At 40.2% G+C, this 18,929-nt stretch overlaps 1 protein-coding gene across 2 annotated transcripts; it reads right to left on the bottom strand.

The window, feature by feature from the left end:
- Window positions 1-65: 65 nt before the first annotated feature.
- cnga2a (cyclic nucleotide gated channel subunit alpha 2a) lies at window positions 66-18,335 on the bottom strand. Of its 2 annotated transcripts, XR_007924951.1 has the most exons (8): window positions 17,844-18,335; window positions 10,951-11,058; window positions 10,747-10,857; window positions 4,268-4,444; window positions 4,051-4,158; window positions 3,515-3,621; window positions 696-3,376; window positions 66-363 (listed from the first exon to the last, which is right to left on the bottom strand). XR_007924951.1 is itself a non-coding variant. In XM_051860825.1 (7 exons), the coding sequence occupies exons 2-7, from the start codon at window positions 11,055-11,057 to the stop codon at window positions 1,956-1,958; spliced, it is 2,031 nt and encodes a 676-aa protein (XP_051716785.1). In that variant the 5' UTR covers window position 11,058; window positions 17,844-18,335; the 3' UTR covers window positions 416-1,955. The 2 variants fall into 2 exon arrangements, 1 of the variants encoding a protein (XP_051716785.1); XM_051860825.1 differs by lacking the exon at window positions 66-363 and having other exon boundaries at window positions 416-3,376.
- Between the last annotated feature and the right edge of the window lie 594 nt (window positions 18,336-18,929).

The following is an 18,929-nucleotide window of genomic DNA, read 5'->3' as shown; positions in this document are numbered from 1 at the left end:
TATGACCACGTTCTTTTATAAGAAAGCTTGCAAATGGATCTCAGCCTGAGTCTCGCTTCGTTACAGAGAGGAAGAATTGTGTTCATTTTATTTTGACCAATATCACTTGAATGCACATCACAACATCATGACAATTTCTAAACTTGTAAATAGAAACATTCCAGGAGGCAGCATTATGTTCAGAATGATACAAACATTTACTTGTTATATGCTGTAATTGCTTAGGCCTACTATTTAAAAGAAAATTTATTAATATTTAAAACAATATGCCTTATGCAATTATAAATGTGTGCTACATTGTTGTCACATGACCACTGATAATTGAGGTTTATCTTAGTGAATGCTGTATTTGCCAAGGACAAGCTCACAGAAGGAGAATAGCAACACATCCAGTTCCTCTAAAATGTTGCCCAGCTGACCTGGAGGATAATATATTACAAAAAAGTGGATTGAAGTTTAAGTGACAGTAATTTCTAAAATAAAAAAGAAATAAATTGCTGGACACACCTAGGCAGACTTGCCAGTCGACGCAAAAAGTCAGTTCACAGAGGCATAGTAACTTAGCCTGTGTTAGCAAGTGTTGCACAGTCAGACGATGAAGATGAAGTTTCAAAACACAGATTTTAATAAAAGTCCACAAAGTAATCCACAACAGCCTCAGAATTAACGCAACTTAAAAAGACACTAATGCAAACCGGACACTAAACACAGGAAAAGGCTTAAGTATACATAAGCAAGTTGACAAACTTAAGTATACTGACCAACAGGGTAATCAATGTAACACAGCTGAACTAAACAAACCAATGACATTAGTAACCATGACAACACGAGAGAAGGGGGAAAAGAACAAAGGAACACAGGAAACTAATATATACAAAATAAAAGTCCATTAAAACGAAACTAAGAACAAACTCAACTGAATATTTGTAACAGCCTGCAAGTAATCAATAAAATTTAAAACATTTTAACATACTTTTTATTTAAATATCAATACAATATTACAACTGAATGGCACCACACACTATTGCAGGACATTTCTGCCCCAAAACACATTGAATTCTTTTAGTCAAACTGATTCAAACCAATAAATCATTAAAAGAAGCTGCTCAAATGATTCATTTGCGAATCAGACATTGTTTAGGCTTGTTTGAGATGCATCGGCACTGTGCAGACCGATCGGCGTATGACATCAAAGTACCATGAGAGAAATTCAAAAGCATAAGGAGTAGTATGCTCTCCAGTCGCTCTCACGGTACTTTGATGTCATACGCCGATTGGTCTGCGCAGCGCCAATGCATCTCGAACAAGCCTTTTGTTATTGCTTGCTAGGACAAGTCATGTGCATGCTTTTTATCTCATCATATTCAGATTACAAAATTACATTCACAAATCAGGTAAATATTTCCATGATATTACCATAAATCAGTAAAATTAGGAAAAAAGTAATGCAGCTAACACTGGCATTACTGCGAAGGAAATGTTACTCAAAAATGTATACCTACCAGTGAACATATATCTTATTATAGGTTTATTTTAGCAATGTCACCACCCCTATCAGTATTATTTGTAACTCAGTAAATTGCATGTTAGTGGGGGTCCCACTCCATGAAGAATAATAATAATAAAAAAAATCTTTTAGAAGGATTTTATTTATTTTTTTCTTTTCTAGAAGAGTTTAATGATATTTATGCTGTTCATTTTTATTTGGTAAACTTTTTTAATTAGCAAAACATCACAAGCAAACAAAGGATGCATGGGCAAAAACTTCAGGAAATTATCTTATTTTATGTTTAACTGAGGTTTGTTAAATGGCATTTATACTAAATATAAATGAGACAATTCCACAAGCATACTAACTGTTTTGACTGCTATAATTGTTGTAAAGAGTTCATATGTTATTGCTATTGAGTGGTCATTAAGACTAGTGTACAAGGTTCTCTCTTAAAAGCAAGTGCTCAGAGTTGGATGTTGACCTCACTGTGTGTACCATCACCATCAATAGTGCTTTCATTGCCATCTGACAGGAATCCGCTGCCAGAGTGATGTGTCCTACATTCCAATGCTGCAAGTCTCTGCTTTAGCCGCTGTTGAGTAGCTGTGTACTCAGCCAGTAACCGAGCAAACCGAGTCTGAAGTATTTCAAGAGAAGCTTCCAACCTCTCCACTTTATCCTCAACCCGTTCTTCTCCCATTCCACCAGCCTCCAACTCCTCCAGCAGACCCTCTTTCAGAAGAATCTGTCTTCCTCTCTCTTCCAGAACTTTCTTAGCATCTGGATACTCCATTACAGCCTCCATCAGGTCATCCTTTGACAAACAAAAGAGGTCAGAGTAGCCAATGCTACGGATGTTAGCTGTGCGGCGGTTACCCATTTTGCTACCTTTGATGTTGAGGATGCTAATCTCACCAAAACAGCTGCCACCCGTCAAGTGTGCATACTGGGTCACCCCGTCATCAGCCACAACAGCAAGGCGACCCTCTTTTATGATGTACATTTCTTTTCCTATGTCTCCCTTTCGGCAGATGTAGTCTCCGGGGCTGAAGACCTGTGGCCGCAGCTTGAGCACCAGTTCCACCAAAAGCCCTGCCTCACAGTCCTGGAAGATACGGACCTTCTTCAACGTTTCTAAGTGCACATTTATAGCAATCTCAGCCCGCAGTTTGTTGGGCAGATTTTTTAGGACATCCTGCTCATCAATTGCTTTCTTGTTGGTCCACAAGTAGTCAAACCATTTGATGACTCTAGCTTCTAGCTCTTTGCTGACCTTTCTGAACTGCATGTAGTGTTTGATGGCGTCGATGTGAGCTTGGAACTCAGTCCGTGTGGCATTCATGTTTGATATCATGGCTCCTACATTACCAACAATGGTGGCGAAAATGAGAACACCAACAAGGAAATCAAAAACAACAAAAAGATACTCCTCATCCCGCACCGGAGCCGGCATTTCCCCAATGGTTGTCAACGTGAGAGTTGACCAGTAGAGGCAGTAGACGTATCCTCGTGTGAGTGTCCCAAACTCAGGGTCAGAAATGTTTGGGTAGACCCACTGGTCAGATCCAAAGCCCAGAGACTTGGAGATGGCAAAGTAAATGCAGGCATTCCAGTGAATGATGACTAGGATATAGAGCACCAAGATGCAAATGCGGAAAATGTTGGGGTAATTTGTGCGGGTCTCGGTGCGATCAAAGAACTCAAACAGGCGTGAGAAGCGCATCAGTCGATTGAAACGCAGCTCTGGTACGTGAATGCCAATGACGATGTAGGCTAGATCTGTGGGTAGTATGGATAGCAGGTCTAGCTTGAACTGCAAAGTATGAAAGTAGCTTTCTCTTAACTTGGTAAGGTCCTTCACCAGAAGACCCTGCTCAAGGAAACCTATAGTGAAGATATACATTGTCAATTTTTAATGATTACTCATATACACTTAGTTTTGCATTGAAGCACCTATAATCAATAGTGTGAAGCATCATAACAACTCTTCCAAACACATGATAGATGCTAGAAGATTCTAACCTGTTCTCAGTCTCACACAGGTGTCCAGGATATATATGACATCAGAGAGATAATCCAAAACCAGCCACAGAATGAAGTTCCTGGTTTGAAGCTCATCAAAGCAGGCCCTGTGTTTGGGATATGAATAATGAAACACTATCAGCCTGAGTCAGGACTAACCCTTTCACATATGGCACAATAACACTTATTTACATGAATCATCATCAAAATGAGAGCCTACATCACACACTCTTGCTCATGAGGTCTAATTATACCATTTGGATTTAATGGAAGAACAGCTGCTACAAATACCTTCTTTACAGGCCGTACATGCTGAGTTTAGTATGTAAAATTAGTAGGTTTATTCTTTCTTTCACTTACACTATTCAGATTAATTTACTGTATAATTTGCTGACGTGTTTCATTGGGATCATTGGATCATTGGAATCATATCAGGATCTTAGCTCAGAAATGCGTTTGGTGTTCAGTATCTTAGCTTTATACTCCAAAAAAAAAAAGTTAAAAGTTAAGGGTGTATATAAATGGACATTTCTTACCTAGCCACCACAAAGCACCAGTTGTACAATACAGCTGTGGCAATAACAAACAGCCAGCGGTAGTACAGGTCATCAGCGGGTGCCAGTATGAAAACATCAGACTTTTTTCTGATAAGGAAATGCATTTCATAATTTTATGTGGTTGCATGAGTGTTAAAAAAAAAGACAATGGAGATTTCATACAGTTGTGAGATAATGGTGTGAGAGGACAACTCACTTGGTTTTGGCGCTGCTGTTCCCATCATGAGCATCAGATCTACTGATGCTTATCCGACTGGGAGCAACTTGAAGTTCAGGTCCTCTGAAGCGCTCTAAGAAAGAATCTGGCCTTTCTTCCTCTTCCTGAAGGCTCTTATGGGCCCAGTCTCTAAGAGTGACCACCATACTCACCAACCTTGTAAACAAAGGTAACTAATTAATCAATTTTGAAATACCCAATGTTAGAAACTGACCAGAATTTAATTTCAAGAGTTCACCTTCCATCCAAGTCTAAATTGAAATCAACTAAACAGCCTTCTGAATGTTCCCTGAGTTTAGATACAGAGAACTTTGAAAGGTACTGCAACTTCTCAAAGGATCTCAAAAAGAGAGCTCTATACTTTTATTCTGGGAAGTCCTGTATAGTTCAGATATTGCCTAATTAATTTGGTTTAAACACTCTGTACTTTATCAGGGTTCCTAAATACAGTTTCACCTTACAGAAGGATAAGCTTTTTCTTAGAAAAATTACACAGTCTCATTTATAATTACGATCCTGTGATGCTGACCCAATTTTGATTTGAAAACTGAAAGCTGGAAATATAGCCCCTGAAATTCTGAAATTAAACTATTTAATAAAAAGCAAAACTATATAATATGGAGATAATTATAATTCTCTGAGCAGTCTCATTCTCACTTGATCACTATTAACTTAATCTATTCTGTTTTGATTCAGTGAATATGATAGCAGATTTCAAGCACTAAGGACAATAACCTCACTCACTGTATTTAAATCACAACTCAAAACCTACTTGTTTACCCAATATTATCAGTCATTACATGTTCTTTAGCCACTCTCCTCTTCCTGTACTACCAGCTGTAATTCTCTGAGTATTTTTGTCTATTTATGTTGCATCTACTATTCTTTGTTTTTCATCCATTGCCACAATCCTTTTTCTGTTGTTACTTTTACTATGTCATGTATCTCTGTTTTATTTATGAAATTGTACCATGATATGCAACTGCATTCATTTCTATCCTTGGACTGGACAAATGTCTACTGTCCACTTGATTGTGATATGATTGTTTTGTTCATGTGAATCGACTGTCTCTGTAAAGCGTCCTTGAGCTTGGGAAAGGCGCTATATAAATTAAACATAATATTATTATTATTATTATTATTATTATTATTTAGAGTTCTCCCTTTTTTAGGTTAGTGACGTATGATTCACAATACTTCCAAAATGCTTTGGTAAGTCATCAATGTCATCATAAATATAAATTGAATTAAGTAATTTTAAAAGGATGGTTCCACCCAAAAACATTCCTTTTTTCCCCCAAAAACTTTCCAGATAATGTAATAATGACAGCTTAAAGAGAAAGACAAATTCAATCAATCATACTATATGCCTTATTTCTTTAATCTTTTACACACATAACAAATCTGAAAAGTGCCAATTGCTCTATAGACAAATATTCTGTCCGTTCAGACATAACTCATTTTTGTGTTTAAAACTGTGAAATGGACAAAAAAAAATTTAAAATGTAAAAAATAAATAAATAAATTGGATTTTCCTATTTTGATATTAAAGGTACTGTAACGTTTCTTGTAGATAAAGTTCACGAAGACGAGGATAAAGACTATATAATATATTTTAATAACAAAAATACAGGAGGCAGGAAATACTTACACACAAACATAAATGATAACAGATGAACACTGAGAGACAACTGAGGACTTATAAGCAGGAGCCCAACAAAGAAACTAATGAGATAATTAACAGAACACAGGTGGAACTAAATGAACTAATCAGAACATAGGAAAGCTGGGTCACAGAGAACACAAAAGGCCATACAGGTGCTGGTCATATAATTAGAATATCATCAAAAAGTTGATTTATTTCACTAATTCCATTCAAAAAGTGAAACTTGTATATTCATTCATTACACACAGACTGATATATTTCAAATGTTTATTTCTTTTAATTTTGATGATTATAACTGACAACTAAGGAAAATCCCAAATTCAGTATCTCAGAAAATTAGAATATTACTTAAGACCAATACAAAGAAAGGATTTTTAGAAATCTTGGCCAACTGAAAAGTATGAACATGAAAAGTATGAGCATGTACAGCACTCAATACTTAGTTGGGGCTCCTTTTGCCTGAATTACTGCAGCAATGCGGCGTGGCATGGAGTCGATCAGTCTGTGGCACTGCTCAGGTGTTATAAGAGCCCAGGTTGCACTGATAGTGGCCTTCAGCTCTTCTGCATTGTTGGGTCTGGCATATCACATCTTCCTCTTCACAATACCCCATAGATTTTCTATGGGGTTAAGGTCAGGCGAGTTTGCTGGCCAATTAAGAACAGGGATACCATGGTCCTTAAACCAGGTACTGGTAGCTTTGGCACTGTGTGCAGGTGCTAAGTCCTGTTGGAAAATGAAATCTGCATCTCCATAAAGTTGGTCAGCAGAAGGAAGTATGAAGTGCTCTAAAACTTCCTGGTATACGGCTGCGTTGACCTTGGATCTCAGAAAACACAGTGGACCAACACCAGCAGATGACATGGCACCCCAAACCATCACTGACTGTGGAAACTTTACACTGGACCTCAAGCAACGTGGATTGTGTGCCTCTCCTCTCTTCCTCCAGACTCTGGGACCATGATTTCCAAAGTAAATGCAAAATTTACTTTCATCAGAGAACATAACTTTGGACCACTCAGCAGCAGTCCAGTCCTTTTTGTCTTTAGCCCAGGCGAGACGCTTCTGACGCTGTCTGTTGTTCAAGAGTGGCTTGACACAAGGAATGAGACAGCTGAAACCCATGTCTTGCATACGTCTGTGCGTAGTGGTTCTTGAAGCACTGACTCCAGCTGCAGTCCCCTCTTTGTGAATCTCCCCCACATTTTTGAATGGGTTTTGTTTCACAATCCTCTCCATAGTGTGGTTATCCCTATTGCTTGTACACTTTTTTCTACCACATCTTTTCCTTCCCTTCGCCTCTCTATTAATGTGTTTGGACACAGAGCTCTGTGAACAGCCAGCCTCTTTTGCAATGACCTTTTGTTTCTTGCCCTCCTTGTACAAGGTGTCAATGGTTGTTTTTTGGACAACTGTCAAGTCAGCAGTCTTCCCCATGATTGTGTAGCCTAGAGAACTAGACTGAGAGACCATTTAAAGGCCTTTGCAGATGTTTTGAGTTAATTAGCTGATTAGAGTGTGGCACCAGGTGTCTTCAATATTGAACCTTTTCACAATATTCTAATTTTCTGAGATACTGAATTTGGGATTTTCCTTAGTTGTCAGTTATAATCATCAAAATTAAAAGAAATAAACATTTGAAATATATCAGTCTGTGTGTAATGAATGAATATAATATACAAGTTTCACTTTTTGAATGGAATTAGTGAAATAAATAAACTTTTTGATGATATTCTAATTATATGACCAGCACCTGTACATGTTACAGATTGCCCCCCTCGTGCCAAAAAAGGAAAGTCCAACTGAGGAGGGAGGGTGGGGGCTCTGGAGGGGGGTGTAAAGCAGGAGAGGGGCAAAACCAAAATAAGTCCAAATAATAAGTCCATGGGGGAGTGGAGGGTGGAAGGAGCCACGGGGAAGCCAGGAGCAGGAGGAGTCAGATGTCAGGCCAGAGGCAAGCCAGGACGAGGGGATGACTGATGGAGATGCAGCCACCAAAATGGAGACACAGGTGATGGTCCTGGAGACCGAGGTGGAGCCGTGGCAATGAGCGTCCGAGCATCTGAGGTGGAGCCAGAAAACCAGAGGACAGAGGCTGAGCTGGTGGGACCGAGGATGAAGGCAGAGCCGGGGGGAAGATGGAGCCAAAGGTGCAGGCAGGTCGACGGCTGACCAAGGTGGAGCCGGAGGGACAAGGAAGCCCGGAGAAGCCGTATGACCGATGGTTCCGGTGGAACAGAGGGAGGGAGGAGTCAAGGAGGAGCTGATGTGTAGACAGGCCGAGGTGGAGCGAAGGGCACAGAGGCTGGAGGCGGAGACAGGGGATCCTCTGTGCTGTGAGGAGCTGATGGCCTGAAGACACTGTGTAGATCTCCCACACCTATGGAAGCTGCAGAGGGGCTGAAGGACATCAGCGATAATGGGGGTGAGGAACTGGCTGTTTGAGGAGGTGGAAGAGAGAGGCTGGGTGGGCCTACTAAAGGTACTGTAACGTTTAGTGTAGATAAAGCTCACCTTTTTCTGTAAGGTCATGCTTCACTGGCTCCTCCACTCTCACTACCCTCAATGTTGGGGCTGCCCGGGTATACTCGGAGGTTTCCCAGGTGGAGTGTGCGATTGCGGTGCACTTGTGCCCACAGAACGCCGTTACCTAGAGGAACTGTCCGAGGCTTTCATCCAGGGCATGTAAGTTTACCTTGTCTCTGATGTGATCATGCAAATGAGTCCGCTTCCAAACAAAGGTTGGAAATTTCACCTTTCTCATTGTTCAAGCCAAAACTCCAGGGGTATGACCTCTATTGAACTTAAAAGCCAACACAAATTTCCCTCATTGCTCTTGCTTGCTTTTTCTCCTGATTGCTGTTCGAGTGAGACCTCACCCAGAGGCCTCAAAACAGCAAGCCGTGTGTCCCTTCCTCGACCATAACAGAGTCAGACTAACACTGCGAGTGCATCATTATTTCTTCATTCAACGCGGAAGAGTTTGATTGCAACTTCCTGGGGCATATGGCATCCTCAGCCATGGAAATGCTGCTTGAGTTGATGCATATGAGACCACGTCAGCACTGACTTCAGGCTCGAGTCTCAAGATAGGTATGGCACCACGGCACACATCACATGGCCATCATGTCGATCTGTCACCACACTTTCCGCCCTTGGACAGACCTTGTATTTTTATGTGCAGGAGTCCAGACGTACTGTTGTCACAACAGACACGTCCAAGACAGGCTGGGGTGCTGTATACAACGGCCTGCAGACTGCATTGGCACATCAACTGCCTTGAGTTGTTAGCTGTACTGTTGGCCTTAAGGAGGTTGCGGCCACTGATCCAGGGCAAGCACATGTTGATCTGGACGTACACTGTGACGTATCCACTTTCGTCACATCTCACAATTCGCCCGCCATCTCCTGTGGAGTCAACAGCGACTGAAGTTACTGCAAGCTACTCATATCCCAGGCGACCTCAATCATTGGATTGTATGGCATTGGATCAGTGCTTTGCTTCCTTCAGGAGGGCCTAGAGAAGTGGTTATCTGCTTCCAACATTTAAGGTATACGTGGCTGTGATAGCAGCAAATCATGGCACTGTGGGCGGTAGGGATGGGTAACCCGCAACCCGGTATTAAATGAGCCCTGGGGCTAAATTACGAAAGACAGCAGTATCGATAAGCTCGAAGTTACCAGTTCTGCTGTCGGTACTAGAGAAATTAAGAAAATACACATACTATTTATTATTGCTATATAGACGTTATCTTGCAAATTCTATTTTGCAAGCTGTTTATATTTGCGATAATATTAAACCATTTGTCTGTGATGCATTTTTTGCTATTCGCAATCCAGAAGAGAGATCTCTCATGCAGAGCTACAGCATACACAACCCGAAAGCCCCTGGTTAACGAGTGACGATGAAGGAGAGAACTAAACATTCAAACATCTGGTTACACATTTGGCTTGTGGTAATCTAATTTTATTTATTATATTTCGATTTGGCTTTCAAATGGCCAGGACGCTATCTCTGCTCCTCAGCACAAAGCTGAATGAGTGCAGCATGGCTGACATGCAAATTCCACTTGCCAGTTCTCATAGGCCTTTTCTAGAGGTGATCGGGCCTCCCAAGTGTGACTCTTAGAGTCAGTCTTGACCCAAAGTCTTGTTCTCTCCATAAGGGAATGGAGGTTACAATAGTACCCAAGATGTTTTAAACAAACACCGAACAGAGGAGAGTCTGCTGGCAAAAAGAGAATGTGACCGACCTCATAATAGATCCAGAATAAACATTGGCTTGGCTTTTCAGAGATGGCAAGAACTGAGGGATTTGAAATGTTGTAAAAGTTTATTACTCAACAGGTGAGTGAGGTATTTTATTGAACAGAAAAAACGCCATATATAGCTTTCTAAGGGTCATTTTATTATGGCTGTTGTACCGCTGTGCTGGAATTTATTTTCAAGGAAGTACTGTCTATTAATGGGTACAGTAATGTCTTCAGCTACTCAGCTTGAGATCCTTTTTATCTAAACTGGTTATATCTCTCAAGCCTATTAGTGAATGTTTTATGAGCAGTAGGAATATCTCCCTCTTTTTTTAGTTTTGAGAAAGAACCATATTCATCCGCACAATCACACAGAGCTGAAGCACAACCAAAACAATGTTCTTCCACAAAATGCATGCAGTTTTGTCTTTTAACTGATGATGGGCAATAGTGTACCTTTAACCAATTTCAAAGTCAAATTCCAAAGCAGGTCATACTTAAATAAACCCAAATTAACTGAAGAAACTATCCGTGACACTCACCTCGAAAGCGCCCCTCTGCCACGAAAAGAGTTCTGTGAATTCAGTCCACGTGGTTCGAGGGTGGCAACTCGCTGTAATTCTGATGAAGTGTCATCACATATGGACTGACCACTACATTGGCAGAAGAGTCAAACAGGTATTTATACAGACTGACAGACTGTATATGACTATTAGACAACTGACAACAGTTTTAAAATATCTCACCGGCTGAGAGTGCTATCGGCACGCTCTGACTCATCTTCAACAGAAGTCTTCACAGACAGTCTGTGGGCTGATAAATCCATGCTCTCCACCAACACTTGTCCGGTCATTCTGTAAAAGAGTTTTGTTGAACTGAATCTACAACTAATTAAACACTTTAATAAATATTTTATCAGCTTAAAAGCATACCCAGCTTCTGTGTATTTGTACACTGATAACACAAAATATAATTTGTACAAATGATAGTATAGTAATACTGCAAAAATACTACATAGAACAATTGTCATATTACAGAAGACAAGTTAGAAAAGGTAAATAACTCAAATAATTTTGTGAGGTGCAGGTGCTTCTTAGCTGGTGTCTGGTTATATGAGTGTGTGCTGTCTCTATGATTACTTATGCTTGCACTTTAATAACACATTAATCATACCATAACACTAAATAAGTGTGTCTTTATAGAAAGGTTATACTATTATATTATCTTAGAAGAAACATAATATTTCACATAATTTCGTGTTAAAATGGACAGCAATATATTTAATAATAACTGGCATCTTGACAAATAGGTTTTTAATATTATTGGAATATATGAAAGTTCAATTAACATTTAATGATCTATAAGCATTTCAAAGGTTTGCTGATGACAGGACATGGTTGTGTTAATTGTAGATTTTTACTTAAGACATTAACACAAGATTAACACAGGCCCTTTTAATTCTAAAGCTGTAAATTACAGTTGTGGTCAGACTTATTGGCACCCTTGATAAATATGATCAAAGATGACTGTAAAAATAAATCTGCATTGTTTATCCTTTTGATCTTTAATTCATAAAATTAGCAAAAATCTAACCTTTCATTGAACGAAAAGAATTGAAAGTGGGGGGAAAATCACATTATGAAATAAATGTTTTTCTCCAAAACACGTTGGCCACAATTATTGGCACCCTTTTATTCAATACTTTTTGCAACCTTCTTTTGCCAAGATAACAGCTCTGAGTCTTCACCTATAATGCCTGATGAGTTTGGAGAACACTTGACAAGAGATCAGAGACCATTCCTTCATGCAGAATCTCTACAGATCCTTCAGATTCCCAGCTCCATGTTGGTGCTTCTTCTCTTCAGTTCACTCATTTTCTTTAGGGTTCAGGTCAGGGGACTGGGATGGCCTTGGCAGAAGCTTCATTTTGTGCTCAGTGACACATTTTTGTGCTGGTTTTAATGTTTGTTTTGGATCATTGTCCTGATGAAACATCCAACCACGGCCTATTATTGGATTTCTAGCAGTATATTTAACCGTGGGCATGGAGTACTTTTTATCCATGTGTGCACCAAACCCATCTGGTGGGTTTGCTGCCAAATAGCTCTTTTTTTAGTTTCATCTGGCCATAGAAGCCGGTCCCGTTTGCAGTTCCAGTCTTATCTGACATCTGAATATGCTGGAGATTGTTTCTGGATGAGAGCAGAGGATTTTTCTTGAAACCCTCCCGAACAACTTGTGGGAATGTACAATTTTAAAATGTAAATTTTTTTTAGGCTTTCTTAGACTCAAGACTCAACTAATCTCTGCAATACTCCAGCTGTGATCCTTGGAGAGTCTTTGACCACTCAAACTTTCCTCCTCACCGCGCATTAGGACGATTTAGACACACGTCCTCTTCCAAGCAGATTTATAACATCTTTAGTTGATTGTAACTTCTTAATTATTGCCCTGATAGTGGAAATGGGGATTTTCAGTGCTTTAGCTATTTTCTTACAGCCACTTTCTATTTTGTGAAGCTCAACAATCTCTTGCTGCACATCAGAACTATATTCTTTGGTTTTACTCATTGTGATGAATGATTAAGGGAATTTGGCCTTTGTTTTTCCTCATGTTTACAGGTGCTGGTCATATAATTAGAATATCATCAAAAAGTTTATTTATTTCACTAATTCCATTCAAAAAGTGAAACTTGTATATTATATTCATTCATTACACACAGACTGATATATTTCAAATGTTTATTTCTTTTAATTTTGATGATTATAACTGACAACTAAGGAAAATCCCAAATTCAGTATCTCAGAAAATTAGAATATTGTGAAAAGGTTCAATATTGAAGACACCTGGTGCAACACTTTAATCAACTAATTAACTCAAAACACCTGCAAAGGCCTTTAAATGGTCTCTCAGTGTAGTTCTGTAGGCTACACAATCATTGGGAAGACTGCTGACTTGACAGTTGTCCAAAAGACGACCATTGACACCTTGCACAAGGAGGGCAAGACACAAAAGGTCATTGCAAAAAAAGCTGGCTGTTCACAGAGCTCTGTTTCCAAGCACATTAATAGAGAGGCGAAGGGAAGGAAAAGATGTGGTAGAAAAAAGAGTACAAGCAATAGGGATAACCACACCCTGGAGAGGATTGTGAAACAAAACCCATTCAAAAATGTGGGGGAGATTCACGAAGAGTGGACTGCAGCTGGAGTCAGTGCTTCAAGAACCACTACGCACAGACGTATGCAAGACATGGGTTTCAGCTGTCTCATTCCTTGTGTCAAGCCACTCTTGAACAACAGACAGTGTCAGAAGCGTCTCGCCTGGGCTAAAGACAAAAAGGACTGGACTGCTGCTGAGTGGTCCAAAGTTATGTTCTCTGATGAAAGTAAATTTTGCATTTACTTTGGAAATCAGGGTCCCAGAGTCTGGAGGAAGAGAGGAGAGGCACACAATCCACGTTGCTTGAGGTCCAGTGTAAAGTTTCCACAGTCAGTGATGGTTTGGGGTGCCGTGTCATCTGCTGGTGTTGGTCCACTGTGTTTTCTGAGGTCCAAGGTCAACGCAGCTGTATACCAGGAAGTTTTAGAGCACTTCATGCTTCCTGCTGCTGACCAACTTTATGGAGATGCAGATTTCATTTTCCAACAGGACTTGGCACCTGCACACAGTGCCAAAGCTACCAGTACCTGGTTTAAGGACCATGGTATCCCTGTTCTTAATTGGCCAGCAAACTCGCCTGACCTTAACCCCATAGAAAATCTATGGGGTATTGTGAAGAGGAAGATGCGATATGCCAGACCCAACAATGCAGAAGAGCTGAAGGCCACTATCAGTGCAACCTGGGCTCTTATAACACCTGAGCAGTGCCACAGACTGATCGACTCCATGCCACGCCGCATTGCTGCAGTAATTCAGGCAAAAGGAGCCCCAACTAAGTATTGAGTGCTGTACATGCTCATACTTTTCATGTTCATACTTTTCAGTTGGCCAAGATTTCTAAAAATCCTTTCTTTGTATTGGTCTTAAGTAATATTCTAATTAAAAGAAATAAACATTTGAAATATATCAGTCTTTGTGTAATGAATGAATATAATATACAAGTTTCACTTTTTGAATGGAATTAGTGAAATAAATCAACTTTTTGATGATATTCTAATTATATGACCAGCAGCTGTATACTCCTCTAGAACAGGAAGTCATGGCTGGACAATTGCATGTTCATGATCACCCTGGTGTGCTAAAAAAAAAAAAAAAAAAAAAAAAAAAATATATGAATGGGAATATACTTCAGCTGCCGCGCCAGGCTCTGTGGGAACAGAAACAGAAGGGTGGTGAGGTCTGAGGAGTGAAACATGGAAAGTCAGGTGAATTCTGTACTGTGGAGGTAACTGGAGCTAATAGGTGACCGGGTTGATCTGCTTGATAATGGTGAAGGGACCAATGAATCTGGGACTGAGCTTCTTGCAGGGCAGATGCATTCTGATGTCCCGGGTTGACAGCCAGACCTTCTGACCTGGTTGATAGACTGGAGCAGTGGAGCATCTCAGGTCGGCTGTCATTCTGCATCTGCAAAGAGCTCTTTGTAGCTGATGGTGAGCTGCGTCCCAGACCCTCTTGCTCTCTCGGAACCAGTAGTCGACAGCTGGTACATCCAACGGTTCTCCTGACCAAAGGAAGAGAGGGGGTTTGTAACAGAGTACACACTGGAAGGGAGTGAGTCCAGTGGTTGGTTGACGTAGGGAGTTCTGTGCGTACTCGGCCCAACCCAGAAACTGGTTCCAAGAGTTCTGGTGGCCATGGCAGAAGGTACGTAGAAATCGGCCGATCTCCTGGATCTTTCTCTCCATCTGCCCGTTCGACTGCATGTGGTATCCAGATGAGAGGCTTACGGTCACACCTAGGAGGGAGAAGAAGGCTTTCCACACTCTTGAGATAAACTGGGGTCCACGGTCAGACACAATGTCTTCTGGAATACCATAGTATCTGAATATGTGGTTGAACATGAGTTCTGCAGTTTCCATGGCTGTAGGTAGTCCCTTGAGAGGACTTAGTCGACAGGACTTGGAAAACCTGTCAATAACCACCAGGATACAGGTATTGTTGTTGGAGGCAGGCAGATCGGTGATAAAATCTACTCCTAGATGTGACCAGGGTCTGTTGGGAACGGGCAGAGGACGTAGTTTGCCAGATGGAAGATGACGAGGGCTCTGGGAGATGGCGCATTCTGGACATCCCTGTACGTACCTTCTCACATCCCTGGCCATGTTAGGCCACCAGAAGCGCTCTTTTAGCAGCGAGAGGGTTTCATTGGCCCCTGGGTGGCCAGTGCCCAGAGATGTGTGGGATAGATGGATGAGTGGAGTACGCAGAGTCCTGCTGACATATTGCAAACCTGGAGGACAGCCCGGCGGAGTGTTGGCAGAGGCATTGGAGGAGGGAACGGAAGTTTCAGACCAGTGAATGGGACTCACGATAATGTTCTCAGGGAGAATTGGCTCAGGTTCTTTGTTGGTTTCCTCTGAAGTGTATAGACGGGACAAGGCATCTGCCTTCACATTCTTGGGACCAGGACGATAGAAGATACTGAAGTGGAAAAGTGTGAAGAACAATGCCCAAAGAACTTGGAGTGGATTTAATCTCTTCACATCTCTTAAGTACTCCAAGTTCTTATGGTCGGTGAGTACCGTAAATGGGTGCTTGGCACCCTCCAGCCATGCCTCCACTCTTCCAGGAGACACAGATATGGAAGCAGATGGTAGTTTATTGATGAACAACACAGTAAACAGTAATGCACGTAAGTGGGTAGAAGATGGAGTCTCAGTGAAGTGATAACTGAACACTGATACAGTCCTTTGTCTTACAGGTTTGCAGATCGTGGATGGATGAATGTCCGTTGACAGGATGAACACACGATGAACACACAGACGACAAAGCACAGAGACTGGGAAAACACGCTGGAGGAGAACAGGTAAGTATCTTAGAAGTCTTGGAGATCAACATGAAGAGTCCTTCGTATGAACGAGACCAGACAACTGACTGAGGTGAGTGGTGTGCTTTTGTATCTGGTGTGATAAGGTGCTGATGAGGAAAAGGTGTGTGTGATTAGTACTCTGGTGAGGGAGTGCGCTGTGATTGGTTGACTGTGGAGCCTGGCGGGTCTGTGACACTAATAATTGTGGCCAACGTGTTTTGGAGAAAAACATTTATTTCATAATGTGATTTTCCCCCCACTTTCAATTCTTTTCCTTCAATGAAAGGTTAGATTTTTGCTAATTTTATGAATTAAAGATCAAAAGGATAAACAATGCAGATTTATTTTTATAGTCATCTTTTGATCATATGTACCAAGGGTGCCAATAATTCTGACCACAACTGTATGTGTATGGTGTTCAAAGTTCAAGAAGGACAACTATGCATGACATTCTGTGAAAATCCGATGTAATCATAAGGAGGCTCTTATTATTCATGGCAGTCACCTGGATTGGGTTTTTTCACATCAGTTACTAATTTATTGGAAATAAATTACTTTTGATAGATTTTGGCCTGTATGTGTAATACATCAATTCTGAGAATTATGCTCAGCCGTCTTAGGCTATGCCCTTAAAAAACAAGCTCAATATTATAATATATTCAGCTGTGTTATGTTTTTTTTTGTTTTGTTTTTTGTTTTTTTCTATTATGTATGACTTTTTTTCTACTGTGTTTTGTCTGTAATGTTGTGTAGTATGATGACATTTGAAGTTTTTTACACTGACTATGAACCACCCTATTGTTAACAACCTTTTTTTTTTAAAACAGGGTTGAAATGTTGCACAAAATATGTTGTGAGAGGAGAAAGTCTTAATAATATACAGGCATCTATAATTCCATGAAGAAGCTTTAACATCCATGAAACCTTCCTATTCCACAAAAGTGGAAAAATAGTACTTTATAGCACCCTGAATAATATATTTTACATAAAAGATGTTTACATATAATCCACAAGATAAAATGATAGCTGAATTTATAAAAATGACCCTATAAAAATGACCCCTTGAATCTAAATACTGCGTGTTGTTACCTAGATAATCCACAACTGTTTTTTGTTTTTGTTTTTTGTGACAGTTTTTTGTGAGTCCCTTGCTTGCCCTGTTAATCTGAGCACTGTTTTTCAGAAAAATCTTACAGGTTCTGTGAATTCTTTGGTTTTCCAGCATCTTTTTCATATTTAAACCCTTTCCAGCATTTACTGTATGATTTTAAGATCAATCTTTTTATGATTTTATGATCCCTCTTATTTTGTTAAAATTATTAACATTTTGCAGATTCTACAAGGTATATGCAAACATTTGACCACAATTTAGAAATGAAAATGGTTAAAACTGTTAAAATGGTAGAGCTATTCACAGCTTTTAAAAACACTGTGATTTTGAGATGAATAGAAGTGACCTTAGAATGGAGATTATTATGACTGCATTTGAAGCCTTTGCTGTGATTAGCATTGAACGTCAGTGGCTTTTTCAGTAACTCATTAAGATCTGAAAAGGTAATATTTACACATATAATTTAAGTAATTAATATTATTACTTAGAATATGACCATGTGATAGCATAACCGTACGTTGACAATTAAGGAACAGAAGTGTTGTTTAATCACTTACCTGCTTGTATTTTGGGCTGTTTCAGGTTTTTGAAGTGATGCTGTGTATTAATTTTCCATAACTTTGAAGAACTTGCTTCTGAAGTGTTCTAACATCCTTCCTCTCCTGAGCTCTGAAGATTCTTCCTCTGACTTCAGCGCAGTGATGTTTTATCTGTCTGGTTCATGGATTTGCTGCGTTTATTCCAGAGAAATCTCAAATGAAGTGCTGTGTTGTGATTGAAATGAGGCTGAGAGGACAGATGAGTGTCTGGAGGCAGAGAGGGGGGACGTGAGACACATTACCATACAGCTCTCCAGACATCACACACCTCTCCACCGCCTCCTCACATCTCACTCCATTTCTCCCAGTGGAGCAACATCAATCTCAATGTCTTTTTGTCCATCCTCTTTTTCCTCTAAACTCTGATCTGTTTGTATGTCCAGCACAGTTGTGTGATTCAAAGGTGCTCCTGTGGTTTTGTGAAAGCAGAGAGGCTTATTGTTATTCCAGCAGATGCTTGTGCGTTTGAAGTGCGCTGATTGCAGCGCTGTGTTTTTGATGCTCAACCTTTGCTCTGGCAAGCACTTGATTACACACACAAGCACTGTTTGCTGCTGTATTTCTCAACCATGTCATCAGTGGTTTTACTGCTGCTGTCTGTTTGATTCCCTACACAAGAGAAATGATGACAGGTTTAAATACTTTTTCCATATAGATGTATATAATAAAGGTCTAAAGGCTCATCTTAAGGAAAAAAAGTGCCTTTCAAATATATGCATTATACTTTAAATGATTCTATAACAATATTATACAGTATTTTTTATTGTATTTTACTTGTGTGAAATTACAAAGTTAGTTTTTTATTAATATAAAGGCAGTGCGGTGTTGTGTGTGTGTGTGTGGGGGGGGGGGGGGGGGGGGGGGTGCAAACGCCCCCAGCATGAGCCAAAATGCACCTGGGCAAGATATAGTCATAGAGGAGGATATACACTACCAGTTAAAAGTTTGAAATAATTACAATTTTTTTTATGTTTTGGAAGATGTCTCTTATGCTCACCATGACTGCATTTATACAGTCAAAACAGTAATTTTGTGAAATATTAT

Source organism: Ctenopharyngodon idella, chromosome 14, assembly GCF_019924925.1.
Source record: "Ctenopharyngodon idella isolate HZGC_01 chromosome 14, HZGC01, whole genome shotgun sequence".
Taxonomy (NCBI): Eukaryota; Metazoa; Chordata; class Actinopteri; order Cypriniformes; family Xenocyprididae; genus Ctenopharyngodon; species Ctenopharyngodon idella.
Note: the sequence above shows the minus strand (reverse complement) of the source record. Positions and strands in the feature narration are given on the sequence as shown.